We start from the raw sequence: 24,593 nt of genomic DNA, 5'->3' as shown, positions 1-24,593 counted from the left end.
TAACTGTTAAGATCACCTTTCAATGCTTCCTCTCTAGCATGAAAAATCAATACTTCACCAATCTTTCTTCATAATTCAGTGTCAAAACTAGAGATCTTCTTTTACACTGCCTCCAGTGCTTGAATGATTGTCTTGTTTCTCGTGACCAGAACTAGATGCATTTTTCAAGCTGTAACACTATCAAAAGTTCGAGCGCTACCTTGTTTGACTTGTGTTTTATTGTTTTGTTTGTGTTGTTCAATATCCAATTGTGGACTGCTGCTCTGCATAGGTTGGATATGGTAAATGTTGAGTTTAGTACAACTCAAGTCTCCCTACATCACCCTTAACTATTTCCATCCCATTCATATTTGTCTTTGATACTCCTTCCTTCATGCTGCACTAACATTTTGCTGTTGTCCTTACATAATTTGTTGAATTAAAAAAGCTGCAAACGGTTTAGGGGGTGATGGTGACGTAGTGGTCATATCTCTGGGCTAGCAATCCAGAGGCTCAGGCTTTGGGGACATGGATTCAATTCCCCACCATGGCAGCTGGTGGAATTTAAATTCAATCAATAAAAAAATATGAATTAAAACATCAAGTCTCAGTAATAGTGACCATGAAACAATCATCGATTGTTATAAAAACCCATCTGGTTCACTAATGTCCTTTAGGGAAGGAAATCTGCTGTCCTTACTCGATCTGGCCTATATGTGACTTCAGACTCACAGCAATGCGGTTGACTCTTAATTGCCCTCTGAAGCAAACTACTCAGTTCAAGGGCAATTAGGGATGGACAACAAATGCTGGTCTTGCCAGCAACATCCACATTCCATGAAAAAAAATGCAACCTCAATTACTAAATCTCGATCTCTCCCAGTTTACTATATTGGAGCTAATCTGGAAATGAATGAGTTATTCCATACTCAGAAAGAAGCAGATACTGCATAACAGTGTATCTTCCCCACATACCAGCATCAAATGAATTAGAATATGCCCCTTTACACACTCACTTAATGGTCAAACCTTAATTTAAAAGAAAAGGCAGAAGCTATATTGGAATTGGGTAACCAGCAACTGGAAGATGAAAAGATATCAGGCAACGTGACAACTCTTCGTAGATGACCATCTGAAATATAGAGTTTTTAAAAGATGGAGAATTTCTCTAGTACAGATTTATGCCATTCGAACTGTCTCTGTTATGAAAATATATTAATACAAATCCTACTTATAAACGGAAATCACCGCAAACATCAACAGAGCAAAATTTCTAACAATATTATGAGGAGGAAGGTAAATTAAATTTTTTAATTGCACCAAACTTTGCTCTCAATTTCTGCTATAAATTAAAAACATAATCTGCTCAGTCATTTGAAACATGTACACAATCAAAATTTGATCGTGGATTGGCCACAAATGATTAGCAATGACAATAATGGCCTCACAATAGCTGGGTGCATTCCCTTTCTCTTGATTTACAAGCTTCTAGTTGGTTTTAATCTACTATGCAGATGTTCTGATGAAACACTTGATTAATAGAATGGCCAGATCTTCCATAGTACACTGACCTTTACCTTGTCGCACATACAGCATTTCATTTGACCGAGAATGTTTACACTTAATGACTGAACAATCGAGTGCAATGAGATATGTAATACAACTAAAACCTTTATAGGACAATCACCTAAAACAAAATATCTGTTTAATATAACACATTATATAGCTTAAGTATTTAATAGCTCAATGGTTTAATAAAATCAAACTTTACTTTCTTTAGGAGCCATATTTCAAGTAAACTAAATAGACAAAATGTTGTCTGGTCTTCGACATCAATGCAATCCATTCGTGTATCAGCAGGTTAAATTGATTTGAGTGGCTGTTTATGCACTATGTGCAAAGTAATCATTTGGCAGCCAGGAACTTCAACAAAGTTTCCATCTAGAGATATAGGCCAGAATTTTACACTGTTCATGCAGGCGCGTGCCTGACCTGGAATCGCATGAGAAAACGTCAGGTGTGTGTCCCGATGTCATCGTGCTCGTGCACAACATTACGGTTGGCACAGGCACGCACAAGAGTCAGAAACGTGCCTGCTGACAATTAAGCGAGCAATTAAGCCCATTAAGGAGCCACGTGTCAGCGATTTTACGTGGCCTGTCCACTTTTACGGTTGGCGTATGGGCCAAACGGCCAGGCAGCCTTCACATTTTCACTACAAACTAAATCCAGGCGGGAATAAATGTCCTGGGTTAAATAAAATAAAAGACGTCTGAGGGATGATCTATGTAGTCTGCTGCCAGGTGATTGCTTTTGCAGTATTGTCACAGTTTGCAGCAGTGTCTTGAGCTCATTTCATTTTCAAATTACTGCAGCTCCCTGAGGCAGCTGCACAGCAGCCATCAGGGAGCACAAACCCACACCTTCCCTTCTCTCGGCGACCATCCTCTTTCTGCATGCCCCTCAGCAGCGCTGAGCCTTTCTCATCGCACATTTCACACTGGCTGGAGGTTAATTGACCAGCCAGCTTGAAATTGCATTCAGGGGCCTGTTGCGAACGGAAATGAATTTCACGTTCGCTTCTGGGCCCGCCAATCATGCACGCCCGACGAACGCAAGATTCAGGTCATAATTTTGTTTTCCAGATGTAGGTAATAAGAGTAATCATCTTGCTCTTTACCTACAAAGCAATGATAATGATATTGTAGCTTGTTTCATTTTGAACTTTAGTCTAATGCCAAATGGATTTGGGAATAATGACAGAGACCAGTCCCGAAAACAACCTTGTGGCACATGATGATTAACAAGGCAAACAAAATGATAAGAAGATAATTCTAACTTTTAGCAACAGTGTAACCTGGTGGCATTCATGTTATATGCCTCTTCAAATTTCCCCTTACATTGTAGTGATTGTATAAATCAGCCAATGATTAATATTTCAAGCATCAGAAACACTAGTTTATAGGGTTCAAATTAACATTGCAGGCAGAGACCAGAAACAGATCTGTGGTCATGGGAGGATGACTACTCATCAGTCTAGTCCAAGTATAGAATTAGATTCCTTGATTTTCATTGTGTAAATAGTTGCCTCCAAGAATCTCTTGTATGCAAAAGGAGGGAGGGTATGTCTCCAGATTGCAGTTATGCCAATTATTCTCACATGTGTCTGTGGCCTTTCTGAGCTTAAGTGGCTTCAGCAGCCTAAATTTGAGCCTTGAGTTTGGTCCACAAAATGATCTATGAAAATGAAATGCAACGTACCTTCCATAGTAAAAGTATTATCAGACTCAACAGTATGATTCCTGCCAGCACTGCTACTATAATGATCCATTCTGATATCTCATAAGGCGGTTCATCATTAACTTGGGACTCAATATAGAGAAATGTCTGGATTAAATAAAAACAGAAATCAAGCTTAATTCATGAGAAAGTTTTAGTGACGGATTCACCCTCACCTACACCCAGTTTTTTTATGGCAAAGTTTAATAAAACACCTCTTTGACACTTGTTGGAGTCTACTGTCCCTTAAACCTTATGATTTTCCTACTTGTGCTCATCACTCAGGAGAAGTCTACAATTGCCACATCATACTATGGAAAGTAAATTCTGCAGCATTCACCAGTAGAGGGCCTGATGATGGCACTCTGGTTTATTTCTCCATGAGATGCATATAAACATATTCATACATACATGAAAATATTTGATCCTGTAGATGAGGGGTGATTTAATTGAGATATACAGATTATGAGGGGCCTAGATAGATTAGATAGGGCAGACCTGTTTCCCCTAGCGGAGTGGTCAATTGCCAGGGGGCACAGATTTAATGTGATTGGTAGAAGGATTAGAGGGGACATGAGGAAAAACTTCTTCACCCATAGGGTGATTGGTGTCTGGAATTTGCTGCCTGGTTTGGTGGTGACAGCAGAAACCCTCAACTCATTTTAAAGGTAGCTAGATCTGCACTTGAAGTGCTGTAATCTATAAGGCTACAGACCAAGTTCTTTTTTGTGTTTGTTCATGGGATGTAGGTGTCACTGGCTAGGCCAGAATTTACTGCCTATCCCAAAATGCCCTTGTTCAGAGGGCATTTAAGAGTCACCACATTGCTGTGGGTTTGGAGTCACACGTAGGCCAGACTGGGTAAGCAGATTTTCTTCCCTAAAGCACATTAATGAACTAGATGGATTTTTATGACAATTGGCAATGGTTTCATGGTGATCACCAGACTTTTTAATTACAGATTTTTATTGCATTCAAATTTCACCATCTGGTGGGATTCCAACCTGGGTCCTCCCTCCTGCCAAAGGCTCCCTTCTCTGCCTCATCCTCTGCAATGTTCTGCTCAAATGGCACTGCAACTATTGGCCCCCTACCTATGCAAGGCAGTGTAATTCTCAGCCTTTTGTGGTCACTGAAAAGCTTCAAATGCCACCAGCAATTCAGCACAATGCTTTCACCAACTTTGCCTGAGCACAAGTAAGTCAAAAGCACCTCAGCTATAACATGCTGGGTGGCCCATTAAATAGCTCCAGAAGAGGGCCCATCCTGCTTCCCAATGCTTGTTGTTTCAGGCGTAAAGAAGGGCGACGTTTCCTGGCCAACTTTAGTCTTTGTGCATTGCATCAGCCTGCTGACATCAGATGTCATGATCTCCCTCTTTCAACCTCTTTAGGCACACACAGGAAATGCACCAGTGTGCTCCACTCGTTACTTCACACCATGTGGGAAGCAGCCTCATTTTCAAATCACTCCATGACCTGACACCTCTCTAACCCTCCACAATCTCCTTGAATTCTGACCTCTTGTGCAGCCCCTGCACCCCCACCTGGATTTTAAGTGTTCCATCACTGGAAGCTGTACCTTCATGTGCCTAGGTCCTAATCTCTGGAATTTTCTCCCGAAACCTCTTCGCCTCTCTTTCCTCCTTTAAAATACAACCTCTAGTCACATGTCCAAATATCTCCTTATGTGGCTCAGTGTCAAATTTTGTTTAATAATGCTGCTTTTAAGCATCTTGGGATGTTTTACTACACTAAAGGATTAACAAACATGAAGGGTGATCCCCAATTGTTCCAAATTTCTACTGACAAGAAGAAAATCTGAAAGAACTCACTGTCACATCTGGTTGTGTCATTTTGATTGTGGAAATATTTGTCATCAAGTGCAAGGATGCCTCTACGGGTACAATAATCCGACTGTAGTCCCTGTATTCCTAAAATACCAAAAAAATACATGAGAAGGATTTTTAAATTATTAAGTGAACCTTCACACAGAAATTTTAATCATTATGCACCAGGGAGTAATCAGACTTTAAAAAAAATTGAAGGTCACCAGTATTCATTGTGAAAGAACAGATATTGAGCAGAATTTTTGGGTGAGCCCATTTTTCAGCATACAGAAGGCCAAGAATAAATTCCGTGTCTGAATGGTGAATCCTGAGCCTCCGCTGATCTTTGGCTTCAGGTCTCATTATAATGGAGCCAGGGAGCTGGAAAAGATAAGTGCAAAATCGGGCTGTGCCTAGCATTGCAGTGGCCCTAAAGTAATGGGATCCGGGAGTAGATCCATGGGTGTGACTGCGGCAATGGTGGCAAGCAAAAAACAAGTGGCGATTATTCCTTAAATTGGGTGTGGAGAGGAGCACTCTTTATGTTCTTGCTGGGGAGTAGCAGGTAATCCCAGATTTATGCATCAGGGCAAACCAGTCTCAGAGAGGTAACCTCAAACAGGCCTTATAGGTGGGGTTAGTGGATGTGCTTTTTCATCTTTACCCAATATGGTAGGCAGCAGACTTCAGGCTGGAAACGTACACACTTCCTGCGCACCATATTGGAGCTTTAGAAGTCAGTGTACTACCCGAAGGAAGCTGCTCTTTACTGACTGATCAGGAATGATGTCTACAAGAGTTAAGCTACATTCTCAACCCATTACAGGTACTTCAAACTTACATTCTCGGTTTAACACTCTTTGTTAGCCATTCTTATGATGTAATCTTGACTACCCAATTGTCTGTGTGCCAGTTTTAATTTTTAAATTGATAATGAAATTATCACACTGCTCCATGGACTCAGAAATCATTGGATTTAGTTTAATCAGGTACCAAGGCACCTTTATCTGCTTGGTCACGATGTAATAGAAGGAAGAACAAATAGAGGGAAGGAGAAAGAAGGAATGGTTGAAGCTTTCGATTGGAGGTCGTATTTAAACAGACCCTGCTCGTTGTCCATAGATCAGAATTGGAAGATCCGATAAAGAAGTTCACAGTCAACCTGGGAGGTAAACATAATAATAAAAAAAAAAATCAAAATAATCCTCTTCAGACTGATAGGATTTAATCCATACCTCCAGGAAGGTGCTGTTCCACAGCCGTGCTCGGATCGTTACTGTAGCCTTGTGAGTCATGTTGTGTAGCAGACAATTAAATTGCTGACACCGAGCTGTGTGTTCCTGTTTACAATTCTGTTAAAAATGGAATATTCAGCAGTATTTATTGAATGTCATACATAGACAAATGTAGTGTTGAAAGTTGAGCCATGCAGCGCCAAGAATTCAGTCTCAAAAATCACGCAACCAATTCAAAAACAATTGGTGATGATGATGTAGATGTGCTTTGGAAGGTTCTTAAACATGTTACTTAAAGGGACGTAGCCATCATAGTTTGAAGCTTTTAGATAGTTGCAAATCAAATGGCACCACAATAGTCACAAAATAAATTTTATAGTATATAATGTGCAAGTCAAACGTCTGCAATGTATGTTTTGTTTACTATATTTTTATATATGTAAAAACTATAATAAAAATTCCATCTGCATAGTCATTGGTAGAGATTCACAGAACCAATTTATTGGTTCAAGTTGGTGCACTATATTAAAAATTGATAATTAGATTTTATATCTATCAAAGCATAGGTCCTTTCATCATATTCATTCACAAGGTAAAATATTTTGCATGTGCTTTTGTCACAATTGTACATGACTAGCAATACAATTAACAATGGTATTCTAAAGTTTGTAAAGCTTTAAAACTTAAGCCTAATTGGAGTGGGGGATGTGGTCCAGGTTTCAGTGAACCCTCTACATCCTTTCTGACAGACTGAAGATTGTAGTTTGTATTATCCTGTTACCGGTTATTAAACTTGAGAAAATCTCAGAATATTCAGCTACTGGAAGAAAAACTAATCAAGCAGGACTCTGCTGGGTCATCTACTATAATTAACACCTTCTGCAATGTGTGAACCTAGACTTACTCAGTGTAGACACTATCTTAAACCACAGGATGGAAAACTATTTTCAGAAATGCTACAATATAATGATTTGGGCAGTGCTTTTTGCATTACAGGTACACATATCAGTAAACTAACAATTTTTTCATAAAAACATCAGAAATGAGAGAAGTGGGCCATACGACCCCTTGAGCCTGTTGCACCATTCAATAAGATCATGGCTGATCTTTTATCTCCAGAAGGCATTTGATAAAGTGCCACATCAAAGGTTATTGCAGAAAATAAAAGCTCATGGTGTAGGGGTAACATTGGCATGGATAGAAGATTGGCTAGCTAACAGGAGGCAGACTGTTGGGTTAAATGGGCCTTTTTCTATCTGACAGGATGTGACGAGTGCTGTGTCACAGGGGTCAGTGCTGGGACCTCAACTTTTTACAATTTATATAAATGACTTGGATGAAGGGACCAAAGGAAGGGTTGTTAAATTTGTTGATGACACGAAGATAGGTAGGAAAGTAAATTGTGAAGAGGATGTAAGGAGGCTACAAAGTGACATAGATAGGTTGAGTAAGTGGGCAAAGATCTAGCAAATGGAGTATAATATGGGCAAATGTGAAATCATTCATTTTGGCAGGAAGAATAAAAAGCTTATCATCTAAATGGAGAGAGATTGAGGAGCTCTGAGATTCAGAGGGATCTTGGTATCCTAGTGCATAAATCACAAAAGGTTAGTATACAGGTACAGCAGGTAATTAGGAAAGCCAATAGAATGTTATCATTTATTGTGAAGGGAATTGATTACAAAAATAGGGAGGTTATGCTTTAGTTGTACAGGGCATTGGTGAGACCACAACTGGAGTATTGTGTATAGTACTAGTCTCCTTATTTAAAGGAAGATGTAAATGTGTTGGAAGCAGTTCAGAGAAGGTTCACTAGACTAATACCAGGAATGGGCGGGCTGCTTATGAGGAAAGGCTGGACAGGTTAGGTTTGTATCTGCTGGAATTTAGAAGAGTAGGAGGTGACTTAATTGAAACCTTTAAGATCCTGAGGTGTGGATGTTTCCTCTTGTGGGAGAATCTAGAACTAGGGGTCACTGTTAAAAATAAGGGATTGCTCATTTAAGACAGACATGAGGAGAATCTTTATTCTCAGAGGGTTGAGAGTCCTTGAAACTCTCTTCCTCAAAAGGCAGTGGAAGCAGAGTATTTGAATATTTTTAAGGCAGAGCTAGATAGATTCTTGATTATTAAGGGGGTGAAAGGTTAATCGGGGTAGGCAGGAATGTGGGTTTGAGGTTACATTCAGTTCAGCCATGATTGTATTGAATGGCAGAGCAGGCTCGAGGGGCCAAGTGGTCTGTTCCTGCTTTGAATTCGTATGTTCGTATGCTCAACTCCATTTTCCCACCTTCTCCCCATATCCTTCAATTTCCAGTGCCCCAAAATTTCTATCAGTCTAAGTCGTGCATATACATAGTTACTTCTCTCTGAAGTTGAGAATTCCAAAGAGTCACAACCCTCTTTATGAAGAAATGTCTCCCCCTCTCAGTCCTAATTGGCCAACCTCTTATCTTGAGGCAATGATCCCTAGCTATAGATTCTCCAGCCAGAGGAAACAACCTCTCACCGTCTACCCTAGCATAGCATCTACCCTACATGGCAGCATGATATCATCGCTATAATGGAAACTTGGCTTAAAGAGGGGCAAAAATGGCAGCTCAATATCCCTAGATAGAGAGATTTCAGACAGGATAGAGAAGGGGATTAAAAAAAAGGGTGGGGGTGTAGCATTATTGATTAAAGTAACAATTACAGCTGTGAGAAGCGATGATGTACTAAATGAAGCCAAATGGATTGAGCTCAGAAATAAAAAGGGGGCAGTCGCATTGCTAGGAGTGTCCTATAGACCCTCAAAGAGCAAATATGTAGGCAAATTTCTGAGTGCAAAACCAATAGGGCAGTAATAGTTGAAGACTTCAATTACGCTAATATCAATTGGGATACAAACAATGTGAGGAGCACAGAGGGCACAAAACTCTTGAACTGCATTCAAGAGAACTTTTTCAGCCAGCATGTAACAAGCCCAGTGAGAGGGGGCACAATTCTAGATTTAGTCTTAGGAAATGAAGCTGGGCGAGTGGATGAATTAGCAGTGGGGGACCATTTTGAAGATAGTGACCATAATACAATTAGATTTAGCATCATTTTGGAAAAGGACAAAGATAGAACAGGAGAAAAAGCTCTAAATTGGGGGCAGACAAATGTTTACAAAGCTGAGAGGTGAACTAGCGAAGGTGGATAAATCACCAGGGCCGGATGGATTGTATCCCAGGTTGTTACAGGAAGCCAGGGAGGAAATAGCTAATGCTCCAAGGATCATTTTCCAATCCTTACTAGATACAGGCAAGGTATCAGACAATTGGAGGCCTGTGAACGTTGTACCAATATTTATATAGGGTGCAAGGAGTAGGACAGAGAATTATAGGCCAGTCAGTCTGACTTCAGTGATGGGCAAATTATTGCAATCAATTCTGAGACACAGAATAAACTGTCACTTAGAAAGGCATGGATTGATCAGGGATAGTCAGCATGGTTTTGTTAGGAGAAGATAATGTCTTACTAACTTAATAGAATTTTATAAGAACGAACAAGGAGGGTTGATGAAGGTAGTGCAGTGGATGTTGTCTACCTGGATTTTAGTAAGGCATTTGACAATGTACCAAATGGCAGACTCGTCAGAAAAGTGAGATCCCATGGGATACAGGGGAAGGTGGCAAATTGGATCCAAAATTGGCTGAGCAATGGGAAACAAAGGGTTATCGTTGATGGATTTTTTTGTGAATGGAAAGTGGTGTATAGTGGCATTGCACAGGGCTTGGCGTTGAGGCCCTTGCTGTTTGTTGTATATATTAATGATTTGGACTTAAATGTGGGAGGCATGATTGGGAAATTTGCAGATGACAAAAATTGGCCGTGTAGTCTATAGTGAAGAGGATAACTGTTGCCTCCAGAAATATATCAAATGGTTTGGTTGAATGGGCAGAAAAGTGGCAAAAGGAATTCAATCCGGAAAAGTGAGGAGTAAAGCATTTGGGGAGGGCAAACAAAGCAAGGGAGTACTCAATAAATGGGAGGATATTGAGAGGGGCAGAGGAAGTGAGGGACCTTGGGAGTGCATGTCCACAGGTCCCTGAAGATGGCAGAACAGTTGGATAAGGTGGTCAAAAAAGCATATGGAATGCTTTCCTTTATTGGATGAGGTATTGAATATAAAAGTATGGATGTAATGATGGAACTGTATAAATCGCTTGTTAGGCCATAGCTGGAATTGTGTAAGGAAATCTTACTGCAGTTATATATGGCTTTGGTGACATCACACCTGGACTACTATGGACAGTTTTGAGGAAGCAGTGGCGTGGTGGTATTAATCACAATTTTGACACAAGCTGGATGAACCAGAGAGTCTTTCTCCATCCATCATTGCTTGTATGTTATTGTGTTAAGGTGAACTCTGAGTGAACGTCCAGATTTTAACCACTGGGAACTGTGGGCAGAATTTAGCCCTTGGCTGGCATGTGGGCCCCACCGGCTCGGCGGCGGGCGGGCAGCTGAACCCCGCCGCCAAAACGGGGCCCGCCGCCATTTTGAGTGGGCGGGCCAATTAAGGCCCGCCCAGAGGCCTGCCCGACAGGAAGCATAATGTGCTTCCTGTGCAGGGGGTGGAGGGAATCCCCATCTATCAAAGTGCAGTCTTTCGCGCATGCGCGCAAAAGAGTGTACTGCTCCCCGAGGCAAAGTCCTGTCTCAGGGAGATTCATGAGAGGTAAGTAAACTCTAAAAATAGATAAATATTAAAATTATTAACATGTTCCCCTCATGTGATAATAATAAACACATAAAATTTATTAAATTTTTAAAAAGCACACATGAAACTTCATCCTGCCAGTGCATGAAGTTTCATTAATAATCTGCAGCCCGCTGGGGCTCCTGGCCTGCCCGCCAGCCTTAAGGTTGGCCGGGCAGGGTGTTTAATAATGTTAATTAGCCTGTCAATGGCCTTAATTGGCCATTGACAGGTTGGTGGGTGGACAGCTGATTTCGCTGTCCGCCCGCCTTCGTGAATATTTAAAGGGACCGGGATGACATCGGGGGTTCCTCCCGACATCATCCTGCGTCATTTTCGCCTCGGTGAGCCCCCCCCCTCCAAATCGCCGAGGGGAAAATCCTGACCAGTGTTACAAACTTATGGTGGACGATACTGAAGAGTTTGGAACTGCTAATGTTTTTTTCTGAAAATCATGAGAAAATCCACAATCACTGCTTTAGAGTATCCATAACTTGGAGGATTCCTTCAAATTTTCCAGGTTAATACACTTACTAAGCTCAAGTCGCCTTTTCCTTTTTTAAGTGTAGCTGGTACTTTTAAATTCTTGGCAACTGCAGGCCTCAGTTCACGTTTTTTTCTTTCTGGGCGGCTTGCTTCTTTATTCATCTGAAGAAGAAATTTCAAAGTCCATTTTAATCTTAACAACATAAATGCTGCTTTCTGGAAACATGGGCAGGATTTTTCAGATGGCAGGCTTCCCCACCCCACATCCCAAAGAGTCAGGGGGAATCATCCCCGCTGATCAGAGCAACCTGACAGCCAATTAACACTCTGAAGAGCATTAATTGGATGGAGATGGAACTTCCATCCCTCATTCAGCCCTGCCTCAAAGAGCTCTGCAGTCCTGGCAGTGCCAGCAGTGACCAGGATTGGGACTACAAGCAATCCTCTGATTCCAAGTCCTAGAGTCCAAAACCAGATAAGTTGGCGGTGGGGGGGGGCTCTCATGACGTGGAGGGGAAGTATGGGGAGAGGAGTCAATGGATCTTGGAGAGACTGGTGGAGTGAGGTGGGGGAGGTTCTGGGGGGAGAGAGAGGTAGCACCAGTATGGAGTAGACCTTGGGAAGGGGTTACCAGATGTGGAAAGGGACCTTTGAGGGAGACAGCACCCACCCCCCCTCTCCACTCCTTCCTGCCCGAGAGCTGAGCAGGGCTACCTACCGGAAATCCTCCCCCACGCCCGGACTATCCCGCGAGCTTCAAAATTCAGGCTGGGGTGGGAAGTGGCCAATAATTGACCACTTAGGGGCCTTAACTGGGGCAAGGGTGGTGGGCCGCTCTAGGCCTCGCCCACACCCCCCCATAAAATTAAGGATAGGTCAGGGCCAGGCACGGGGGCGGTGAGAAGGCAACCGGGTAATTGTTCAAGACCCCGCCTGCAAACCTGCCAGTGGGGGACCATAAAATCCTGCCCTATATCTTGGTCTCCAATGCCTGATGACCAACTAAATAGTGTATAAATTGATTATAAGCCAATTGCAGCCAGCAAACTATACACCTTTATGTTTTTGCCCACAAGTCAGTTGGCGCCTCTCTCTCACTGGCCCAAACAGTTTCCTATCCTCAGTATGCTAAGCTTATCATTTTTGAGTGCAATACATTACTGAGCTGCTAAAAAAAATGTAATCTCTTTGCTGGTCTGCACAGTTAGGATAATTAATGATACATATTTAAAGCTTCTCAGTGAAAACCACCACTTATTTGGAAAATTGGCTTAAGTGATGACAGATCCATAAATATTATACAACTTTAATAGTATTTATTTTCTTGTCTTGATGGCCTGTTGACAGGGCCCAGAAAGAAGACAAATACTTGAAAGTGAATATTGCTTCCTTCCTACTGAGGAACATCTTACCTCCTCCTCCTCTCTCTGGATACCTTTGGTTCTTAGCCCAGCTGAAATCAGGAACTTAACTACGTGTGGGAATTGTGGTTGTAGATTCATTCTTCAACAGTGGGACAATACATAATTCTTGCACTACTTTCAGTTTTAAGTCACATTTAATGTTGCACTCTGTATGTGATCTTACATGGCAGTCAATATGTGCACAGTAAATTCCCATAAACAGCAATGTAATAACAACCTGATCTATTTTTTATGATGTTGACTGAGAAATAAATATTGACCAGGACACCGGGGATAACTTTCCTACTCTTCTTCAAAATAGAGCCATCGGATCTTTTACATTCGCTCAAGCAGGTACATGGAGCCTCGGTTTAACGTCTCAATTGAAAGACCACAACCTTCCAAGATATCTGCGCTCCTCTAATTTTGGCCTCTTGTGCATCCCCAATTTTAATTGCTCCATTATTGGTGGCATGCCTTCAGTTGCCTAAGCCCCAGCTATGGAATACCCTCCCTGCACCTCTCCATCTCTCTTTCCTCTTTCTTTCTTTAAGACATTCCTCAAAACCCTACCTCTTTGACCAAGCTTTTGGTCATCTGACCCAATATCTTCTCAATGTCATACTTTGTTTTATAATGCTCCTGTGAAGCACTTTGGCACTTCGAAGGTTTTATATAAGTTGTTGCTGATGCTATTGTTATTGAGATGTTTAATTACAATGAAGAATATTGAGAGAATATATTCAATTACCGTTAAATTCAGTGGATTTACAATGTTTTCTGCTGGCACGCAGTGCTGGTTTGCTGTCCCATTCATTTCAACTTCAGTGAGATATAGCAACCACTTCCCATTACTGATTTCATATGGCCACAGAAAGCTGAGGTAAAGTGTTCCTAAGTCACCCAAAGACTCTCCAAGATTTGTCACCTGTAAAAGGAGTTTAATACAGGAAAATATGAGTATGCTTGTGTTTGCATTTAATGCCTATATCTAACTTGTGAGCTACAGATACGAACAGCTCATTATGTTAGATCTATTAAAACAGAATTATTTTATTTGCTACTTCTTAAGACACCGTTTCTCGAGTTATTCTCCAGTAAGTATTGAGGCTTTTCAGCTTATTGTTTAGTGCATTTGTGAAGAAATTAGAAAAAGTTTGGAAAATACTGTCCAATAAAAGTAACAACCCTTTGAACCTTAAAAGGTGGGAAACACACACCTCCTGCATTTTAAGCCTGTCCTAGCATGATGGAAAAATATTTATATTGCTTCTTAGCGCATGGTTTAACAATGCTTTAATGATTTTATCTTAAGTGATGGACAGATCTATAAATATTATACAATTTTAATAGTGTTTATTTTCTTTTCTTCTGTCCAGAGAATGGACTGATGGCATGTTGACAGGGCCCTGCAAGAACAGCCAGATGCTTCTAAGTCAATGTTGTTTCCTTACTGCTGAGGACCATGGTTTAATGATGCTTTAATGATTTTATAATGAAAAGCAACCAATGGAACACTTCCCCACAAATGACTTGCACAGTGTCATATAGAAGATGTTCTTAATTTAATTTCAGACAAGCTTGGAGCAATTACCATGATATCCTTTCTGTCCTCACTGTTGGGATGGTGCTGGTTACAGAATGCATCTGTTAAAGTGGTCTTCATGGTCTTCTGCATGTTAACAGCAAGTCTTTGTTAACTGATTGTAAATATGTACATATAAAGTACACAGGGAAGGAACTATCTCTATGTCCAGGTCTTAACGTGTCTCTGCTCATTACCACACTGACCCTAGCTCTAGGCCACGTGTCTTCTTACAATGCCGTGTAGGCAGTACTGTACTCAGTCCTGCGTTAACTCTATGTGCCAGACCCTTATACCACGCCTCCCCGCAAGTCTTTATCCCATGGATATGGAGTTACAGTAGCTTACTTCATGTCCTACTTACATTGTTATTAGTCTTTTGCATTTACCTTGCTGTTACTGTCTCAATGCTATTTCAACATGATTGTTATTACTGTATTAGCGTTATTACAAAATTCTCACTACCCCTTCTCCCGCTTCAAGTCCTTGAAGTTAGAGTTTCAGGCAGTCAGGAGGGCTTATAACTGTTCCACATCTCATTCGCCATTCTGTCGGAGGAGCGGTTGCTTCTGGTTCTTTCTATTGGCTTGGAGGTTGGGCTGGCATTTCACTGGTTTCATTCTTTTCTTCCATTGCTTTATGTTGAACCATGCCAGGCCAATTTGGCTTTTGCACTGAACCATGGTTACCGTTAATCTCCATTGTTTCTTGCGGGGTGGACGAACATGGTATTCGTCTTCTTAGTGAAACTTTTTCTTCTTTTTCCATGGGGGCCATCTCGAAGCCCTCTGGGGCTGAGGAAGAGCATTCTTGAGGCAAGAAGGATTAGTGGTATGCTCACCTCTGCTTTTTGTTGTCAATTGAGAGACTGTTGCCAGGTTCCAGCATCCCTTGTGGTTGGATTGCAAGTTGAAATAAATGCAAAAGCATTTTGGGACCATAGAAAATTTTATGGAGGACTCATTAATATCCTGTTGTGCAATGATGTCATCTGCAATTGGCCCTATTGCGTAAAGAAGCATGTTTACTTGCTCTGCTCCTAACTTTTTATTTAAGCCAGGAGCGATGCTGTATCTTAAAATTCTTTTCCTTCAAAACTTCCAATTTTGTGGCTGGTTTGAGCCTTGGGCAAGTCCGAGCAGAGTTGGAAGTGTGGAATTGTGATCTGTGTGAAAGATGTTTAAACCATGAGTACAGCTTTAAGAGCTTACAGGCTTTCAAGATGGCATCGCCGTTCACTGCAGAACAAAGGATTTCCCCTTCTTACTGGTTTTGGCAGGCTGTGCAAAATGGTAGCGATGCACTTCTGGAAGAAAATTTTTTTAACATTGGCTGCGTGTGTCGGCTGTTTGCCAACTGATTTGGTTTAGCAATTTACTGTCGCAATTGTTCAAATTAAATGTAGGTTTGCTGTTTTACAAATTGCACGGTTGTGAAGTTCCTGAGAGGCTGAGTAATTTAATTAATTTTTCTTTTCTTTTTCAAACTGGGAAGACACGTGTTGAGGCTCAGAGTGGGGGGGGGGAATCAGGTTTAGCAACGAGTTTCATTCAAACGGTGCTTCTGACTCTGGATTAATAAAAGGGGTTCTCAGGTCTAGGTGCAGCCTGGAACTTAAAAATATTTAGCTCAGCCTTGCAGGCTCTGGACTTTGCGTGCTGAAACTGGACTTCCAAGGGAGATTCTATGGAGTCTTCTGCTGCAGTAAAATCTCTGCCTTCAGCTTCAAGGCTCTTTTCTTTGGAGCTTCTGGTGAATTTTCTCAGCATCTTAAGCTTCAGTTGGGAGCTTCTTTCAGATCGGAATTTCTGTTGAAGGTTTTGTCACAAACTATCATAATATTATTGTGGGATATTGTAAAGTGTGGGGTTGTGTGTGTGGCTGATTTAATTAAATTAGAGATGGGTAGACTGCAAGGTTTAAATTATCAAAAAGAGTTAGGTGTAAAAAGGCAATGAAATGCTAATGGATGAGCTAAAGAAAGAGGAATTTGCATTTTTAGATAAGGGGATAAGTTGTTGGATTTTCAAAGAGACATGATAAGGTTTTTACGACTGGCAAGATAAATAGGGCAAAGTTATGTTGATTTTTCCCAAAAGTGCTGGCCATAACAACAACATAACAGATTTTCATACTATGGGAAAAGTAAATTTCAAAAACACGTGGGAACAATGGGATTTACAAATAAAAAAAGGCGAAATATATTTAAAGAAGGATGGAAGGCTGTATGGGGCGTGGCCATGTGAGATCTGAAAGGTACACTGTGAGAAACAGACTTGAGGGAAAAAGCCTCTAGCCACTTTGCAGAAGTTTGCTGTTCCAGTAACCAAAGTTGTATTCAAAGCCTTTGGAATTCCTCTGTCGAGTGGGTGCTCGTGGTAACTTGCTGGATTGTCTCTGTAAATTTAAAATCTATTTTGGACTGTTGCCTTAAAGGGGGGATTATAGTTGGGAGTCTGGTTAATTAGGAATTGTTATATTATTAAGTAATTGTATCTGTAATCTTGTGTATGTGTTTTATTTTTTTTTTGGTTAATAAATGTTTTAATTTAATTTTTTTACACTCAAAGTGTCTGTGGACTCATGACTTCTGATTTCAGTGCACAAACATTCTCGTAATAAATATAAATTGCAAAACCGTTATGATAGTGTGGCCAATTTTCCCTTGTGGATTTGGTCAGCCTGGCAAATACCATCTGCCGTATAATAACCGTTTTCTTTCTCTTATTCTTTCAGCATTTTTGTGAGGTTGAGGGCACCATGTTGGGATGGTGTTGTTTACGGAACGTGTCTGTAAAAGAAGTCCTCATGGTCTTCTGTCAGTCTTTATTAACTACTTGTAACTATGTGTCTTCTTACATCGCTGTGTGGGAAGTACTGTACTCAGTCCCACACTTACCTTCAATGTGCCAAACCCTTATACTACACTCACCTCAAAGGTGAAGTCCACAGGGCTTCCTACATCTTCAACACTCCGCATTCCACTTTCACCCATGACAGTACCACTGAAATATGTTTGCCGTATTTTCTTTTCCCTAATAAGAATTATGAAAAAAATGGTAGTTTTATTGGGACACCATAGTGTCACATTGGTGCATGAAGTCACAATGGGTACAACCAAAAGCAGTGGTTTGCGAACTGAAGCAGAAGTGATTAAACTACAAATAACTGCCAATAAACTGCCATGGTGAATGAAGGATCAAAATTATTAAAGTTATGTTGTAGCAGTCAACAACTGCAATCAGTCCTTTACAAACCCGTGGTCTTAGACTCAGCCACGTTGTACAAACAGATCTCAAGTGCAGTACTTCTCATCTCCAGTAGAGGGGATTACACTGTTGAACACACAAATGTTGCGCATCTTCAGGAAACAGGCAGGAGAAGGGGTTCAGTGCATGAATAAGCCTTGAACACACTGACAAATAACAAGCATTGCACATCTCAAAATATCTGTGGCGCAAAGGCAATTGCAGAATATTCGCCATGAACAGCAGCTTGTTAGTGAACAGAGTGGCTTTACACATCATTTTTTACTTGATGAAATAACTGGCTAATTGGAGCTTAAACATATATACTCAATTTAAGTTAACAACATGTGCTCTCTTTGGCTTCTAGAACAACGTTTGGATTATTAGTTGAATGAGTTATAAACAATTCATTAGCCCGGATTTTAACTCTCAGAAAGAGTTGTGCTAATTGATCACAATTTTAATATATTTAGAATGCCCCCACCTACCTTCAGAAGAGGGTGAAATGCATCAGGGATGGATCTGTAAGTACTCGCTTAGGTAGTCCCTCAAAACAAGGATGACGCTTTCCATGGAGTACATCCCATGGCAAGAATCTGTGCATGGAGTCTTTTAACGTGAGGAGGTTGTGGCGCTCATGGTTCTGGCTCCCACTCTTACTGTCTGCCATAGGGGTATTGGAAGGATTTTGCAGGTTGCAAAATTTTGCACCTTCAAATCCCAGAGTGGGACTCAACTCATGGTTTGTGGCTCAGGGAGGGATGCTACCTACTACACCACAAGACCTCCAGGCAAATACTCTACCACTCTTTGAATGACCCGCATGTCCTATTCCCATTGTGCAGGCAAGGTTAAGGCTAGGGCTATTGTGTCAGAATGGGTTATAATGTATGTGTAAGCACAGGGGAGGGCTTGTTCTGGACCATGACCGCTGGTTTACAATGAGCAAGACAGTAAAACATTCATATACATGAATCGCGGGCATAATGGTAGAGCTGTGGCAGGAATACAAAATAATGAAGAATGGAAATGTTTTGCACTAAAAGGTGTTCTGCCACATGATAAGCAATAACTATCTTAACTTCAGCCAGTGGATGCACATACTTACGTTAATGCTGTTACGAGAATCTGCTTTTATGGAAATGAATTACTCCCAGTGTTGGGAAACAGAATTCCCAACAGCTAGGCCATCTCATCCACATGCAGTATAGCACAGCAGTAACCTCTAGTTTGTTACATTATTTACTAAATTCCTGATACTGGCAAAAGGATGTGTTTACTGCAAATTTTGAAATAAAAGCAGCATCTTGTTAAAAGGTATTACTTAAGTCACATTTACAGCATTCAAGTAACCTGAGACTTCTTTTCTTCACTCACGGGATGTGGGCCTTGCTGGCTAGGCCAGCATTTATTGCCCATCCTTAATTGTACTCGAGAAGATTGTGGTGAGCTGTCTTCTTGAACAGCTGCAGTCCTGTGGTGTAGGTACATCCACAATATACTGATTATTCAATATACCGATTATATACTTACGCAATAAGGTTAACTTGCAGTTGAATTTCCATGGATACTGATGCCAAAACTGATTTCAAATCACTTTGCACACTTTCCCTGTTGGTAGGTAATAGAGTAATGTTTAGGTAACATTTTACAAAAGTAGCATTCTTAATTTGATGCAACAAACATCTTTTGCCACAGTGCAGTAAGACATGTATTTTTGCCAGTGATTATACATATGGTGACACCAATTAAACAGTGAACTGTGGGGGAAATCAAGCGGATTATTTTCATACAGCATCAGAGCAGTCAGGATATATCAGTGCTACAGTCACCAATTTACTACTAAGTGTGCGGCACCGTGAAACATGCAGGGAGACGACGTTTTGTTTTTGCCTTTTAAAATGTATGTCCTCTCCCCACATGTTCCACTCTCATGGGTTATTTTTCCATCAAAATTACATATCTCAACACCTTCCTGCTTCAGATGATTCTCCCAATTTCTCATTTCGCTCTTTTGGTGATGATTTTGAAAGTTTACTTTAATAATTACCCACGACCCAACCAATGTAAATGGTCTTCCTCTGTTTGCATCATCAACACCACCACTCCCTTCTCCCCCCCCACCCTCCAGGGAGGCTGCAGGCAGAATCAGCAGAGAAAGCCGTGTGGCTCTCATTAAATTCCTGAGGCACCACTAAATTGCGGTGGCCTCAGCGATAATGGATGTCAATTGGCTCATTAATGAACCTCATTGACATCCGGGAATCCTGCGCCAGCCCTTTCCGCCCCCCCCCCGACTTTTTCAGGTTCCCCAGTCTCTGGGAGACTGACACGGGGCCTCGCTCATGAATAACTGGGCCCACCTCCCATGGTGCCTGCTGCGAAGGGCTGCAGTAAATCCAGCCCCTGGTGTCTGTTGCATGGTGGTTTGGATCCTCCCAATGCTTATTTTATTAAGAAAATAAGGAAGCAGAAAAGGACTAATTCTGAAGGACTTTATGTTTCGTTCACAAACTCAAACTGGGAATGGACAGTTTTACAAAGGAAGGAAAAAGTTTTGTGCTTACGTTAAAAGTTGGAGCGCCACATCAATCTCTCTCGTATTAAGAGTTATTCCACTTATTTCAAGAATTATGTTGAACATAGCCTATAAAAGAAAGATGTGCCATCCATTAGCCTTTTCTGATATTTCTGTTTGTTACCAAGTCATTTGACACTTTTTATCTTTTTGCTTCAAATACAATTTTGAGATCACATTACAACTGGGAGGCTTGTGAATTTACAGGGGCAATCTCTGTTCTTCATCCTCCAGCTTTGATTCACTAAAGAGCAGACATTCACATTCTAATGAGACCCAGTGCATGGCTTTCAATTTTCAATCCAACGAATTTAAAAATGCAAACAAATGAAGCGAGTCGAAATGCAATTTTAGTTAATGAGACTTTCCTGACTTGGGAAAAAAATAATTCAGTAAAAGCAATTCAGTGAGGCAGATGGTTTTGACCTCTATTCTTACAGATTGTCAGCTATCGGAGTTGTGCCATTGGCTAGGGGAAGGGTGATGGAGGGCGTATTGGAGAGGAGCAACAGAATAACATGGTGGTCTTCACCACAGGCAAGAGGAAAACGAGCTCAAGCACCCATATGGTACCAGGCTCCCTTTGGTATTTCCAAAGGGTTCAATTTCCTCTGTACATAGTATTTAGACTGCTTGTGAGCAGATTGGCAAATTCATGTTTGCATTACTTTAGTGCAGATGTTAACCAGTTTGATTGTGAGGCACAGCAGATTAAAACACCAGGTTCACTTTTGCAATATTAACAGTAACTTAATGAAAACTATTTCGTACCATGGAATTTAAATATCATGATCCACTTAATATTGTAAATCATGCTGCCACATGGGTTAAGGTGATTGTACTTATAAATTGTACTTTCACCATCTAGTGGTAAGGAATGATCACTGCACATGTATATGAAACAAGTCAGCCCACATTGCATTGTGCAATTGGGGTGGGAACCCTCTGTCAAAATACTAGGTGGCAGGGGTGGTCTGTACCCTTGGTGTCACACCCTACTTTCTTCTCCAGGCTCTTGGGTCTTTGTAGTGTGCTTGCTTAATCAGTCATTCTTGTTTCTATTTTGACCTGCCTTACCCATCCACCACTTCAGCTATTCGCACATTCTCGATGTCTCATGAATGTCTTCAATTTTTCTCATTAGACTCCTATTGTCTCATATTAATATCTATTTGAGCACATTATTGTGTGTGTGTATAATATTATAGCAGAGTTTTACAGAAGGATGTGCAATTCTAGTGGAAGTCTTAAAGGAAATTAATTAGTTAACTGCTCCCTTATGATATAATGCAGTGTTAAAATATTCAGTAAATTCATAGATTGGGGGTTTATGGAGGACTTCTATGACAGTACTTCTAGTGCCGGAGTCATTGCCAGCTGCACATTTTGGATCTGAATGTGGGGAAGGCTCATTGGTTTTCCACTGTGTCCTCAGCTCTCACTTCTGCCTCTAAGCAGTTAATAATGCACACCAGCAGGCAAACCCTGGTACCTCACCTCAGCTGACGAGCTAAACTAAGTGAGGGTATCATCAACCGTATACGGTGTCATCCCTCTAAGTGCATGAAGTCTGGAACGAGGGAAGAGGACAATGATCCTAGCAAGGGGACAATGGCACTGAAGGTGGACACAAGCAAGATGTGTGACACAGGGCACATCCTGAAGCAGATGTGTAGCCAGTCACTCAGAAAAGATTCAGTACAATTGCATAGTTAGCAATGAAAACTAGTCGCAACAATTGCTGTCGCTTACATTAGAAGCGGCTGGTACAACATTGCATCCAACCCTCGCCAAGCGGAAGGAATAAGATCCACAGAATGTGTGTCCAGGAATGTTGTTATCTGCCAACCAGGTTCATCAAGTTAAAAGCACAGGCTAATCAATTATTTTTGTATGGACCGTATTAAAGCCTCAGCCTGTTGCTAAGCAAATGAAGAAAGAAGCAGAAAAGGAGGAATGAAAAGGGACATGAAATAAGTGAGAAAATTAGAAAAGGCACAACTATTTTTCAGAAAATAATTTCCTCTTCAGGGCTCAAGGTGTCAGAGGGTAAAATTTGGACTCATTACCAGTTACACCTTTCAAAGATTCAAATTATTTACTGGAGAGAGAAAACATTAAACAGTGAGCTTTGCCAATGCAACTCATTCTATAGGGCTCATTTGATGGAAGAGATTGTTTACCACAGAGTTAATATATTCCAATATACAGGAGTATAGTGCAGATAATACAGTCAATATAGAGGAATACAATATGATTACTACACTCGATATATATTTGTTTAATCACTGAGTATAACTGTGCTCTTTTAGAACTGCTAGACCATCATTAAAGGGACATGGTGAATCACCTACCATCTGATTCTTTTTGAAAGGATTTCCCAATTCACAGATCACGACGTAACGGTCCACAGGATTGCACTTTACTAATTCCTAAATGAAAGATACAAAAGTAAGTTCACATTTTCTTCCCCCTACTCCCAGAAATGAGAGCCCTTTATGCAGGAGTATACTTCCGTATAAACTGGCATCTCTCCAGCACTCTGTCAAAATGGTCTTCATCAATGAGCACTCGACAGTGGAGAGCAGCATTATGCCAGCATTAAGCCCAGTGCTATTGTTGCACATTATCCAGTGACTGCAACTGAAAAGCTTGCAAATTGTGGACAGTGATCAGTAGGAAGGACCTGTCCAACATTTCACTGCTCTAATCTATATCACACTGAAGTTATTTACAGTGCCCCCGGGTAGTATGGCTGAGGTCAGCTAACTCAGCGTAGATCAGAAAATCAAACATGGTACCTTTCTGTGGTCAGGACCACATTAGCAGTGCATTTACAAATTACTCACTATTTAAATCTACCATCACACAGTGATGTCTGGTCTAACTTACCAGCGACAATAAATTTAGACGCCAGTGTGGGAAGTATTTTATGTTTTTATGCTTTATCCTTTAACCCAAAACCACTCATGTCAAATATGCTTCTGAAGCAACGTATCACTGGAACTTATATAATCATCTCCGATCTCCAATAATTATAAACATCAAGTACTTGTCTACTTACTGCACGAAGACCGGCGTATGTCAACGTTTCAGGCAGAGTAATGTTCAGCCTGGCCTGGTGTGCATCCTCACCATTAGTGGATGTTGTTGGGAAATTTGTAACATTCACTTGCAATACAAGCTTTGGGGCATATGAGTTGAATTGTGGATTGTACTCCAAGATTTGCTTGTCATTTATTCTGGTATTAAAGCAACAAGAAAAAGAATCAGCTTAAAGCAAGCAACAGCCACATGGAAAGAACTGCCTCCTTCTCAAGTTCTCTCCCAATAACATTAGCATTTTGTTAAGTGGCGTAATTTCTATTCTTTCTCTCTCAGGTCTTTTTTAGCTGCTACTTTATATCATGTATCTTTCATGTGAGATGTTAAAGCAGTTGAGCTGAAGAAAGTGCCAAGCCATGAGCTGCTACTAAGATGTGTTCCTTGCCTCCTGGTCCTCCTGTCCCCAATCCTGTCCTGAAAAGCAACAACACCACTGCCATATTGTGGGGAAAACAGAGGAAACTAAAGTTCGAATAAGGTAACCCAGAAAAAGGACTGCGGAAGTGTCTTAGATTCAAAATGTCAACTTCTGATTCTCTATGGATATTGCCTGGCCTGTTGAGTATTTCCTGCTTTTTCTACAGTATTTTGCTTGAGGAAGTTTGAAAACTGGAGGCTGGAATTTCTAACTTTACCTTTCCCAGGATCTGGGAAGGAGTTGTATTGTATCTGCTTTTTATACTTCTATACTTCCCCGTCCTTACTTGTATTCAGGATTGTTCTGCAGACAATCCCCCGCTGGCTCCCATGCTCCAACCCTACACTCTTTTCAATGGGGCCTTTCTTATAAAGCCCATTATGCTGATACCTCACTAAGGTCAGGGGCTCTTTGAACTTTGCTCCCTATTTATCCTAAGCACCAAATACATCATTCTCCAAGTTCTTTCCACTTCCGGCAACCTCATGCTGTTGAAAGCACAACTCAGTCATCAAACTCTTATTATAAGTTGTTCTTTTCCCAGGATTTCAAAACTGCCGATTAATACAGCATGTAATCACTTGAGCCAACACAGCAACCCATGCTCCCATAATTTAAGTTATCTTTCCTTTCTCTTTCCTAACTGTCCAGTCAAGATCAACTGGCTGCCTGGACTCTCGTGTGACATGTAGTTGTGGTGGACTGGTGAGGTAAGGGGAAAGA

General features: G+C 41.0%; 1 protein-coding gene across 1 annotated transcript in view; it reads right to left on the bottom strand.

Annotated features, from left to right (window-relative positions):
* Nucleotides 1–24,593, bottom strand: part of itga3b (integrin, alpha 3b) — a 160,908-nt gene that overhangs the window by 5,830 nt on the left and 130,485 nt on the right. Inside the window, exons 15-24 of the mRNA XM_078529632.1 lie at nt 23,412–23,589; nt 22,702–22,779; nt 20,337–20,416; nt 19,303–19,380; nt 17,454–17,556; nt 13,688–13,864; nt 11,582–11,695; nt 6,322–6,438; nt 5,093–5,191; nt 3,241–3,366 (exon numbers count right to left, since the gene is read on the bottom strand). Of these exons, the coding sequence (XP_078385758.1) occupies nt 3,241–3,366; nt 5,093–5,191; nt 6,322–6,438; nt 11,582–11,695; nt 13,688–13,864; nt 17,454–17,556; nt 19,303–19,380; nt 20,337–20,416; nt 22,702–22,779; nt 23,412–23,589 (1,150 nt within the window). The remainder of the gene's footprint in view (nt 1–3,240; nt 3,367–5,092; nt 5,192–6,321; nt 6,439–11,581; nt 11,696–13,687; nt 13,865–17,453; nt 17,557–19,302; nt 19,381–20,336; nt 20,417–22,701; nt 22,780–23,411; nt 23,590–24,593) is intronic.

This window comes from Cetorhinus maximus, chromosome 25 (assembly GCF_964194155.1).
Source record: "Cetorhinus maximus chromosome 25, sCetMax3.hap1.1, whole genome shotgun sequence".
NCBI lineage: Eukaryota > Metazoa > Chordata > Chondrichthyes > Lamniformes > Cetorhinidae > Cetorhinus > Cetorhinus maximus.
This window is presented reverse-complemented; position numbering and strand designations above follow the sequence as displayed.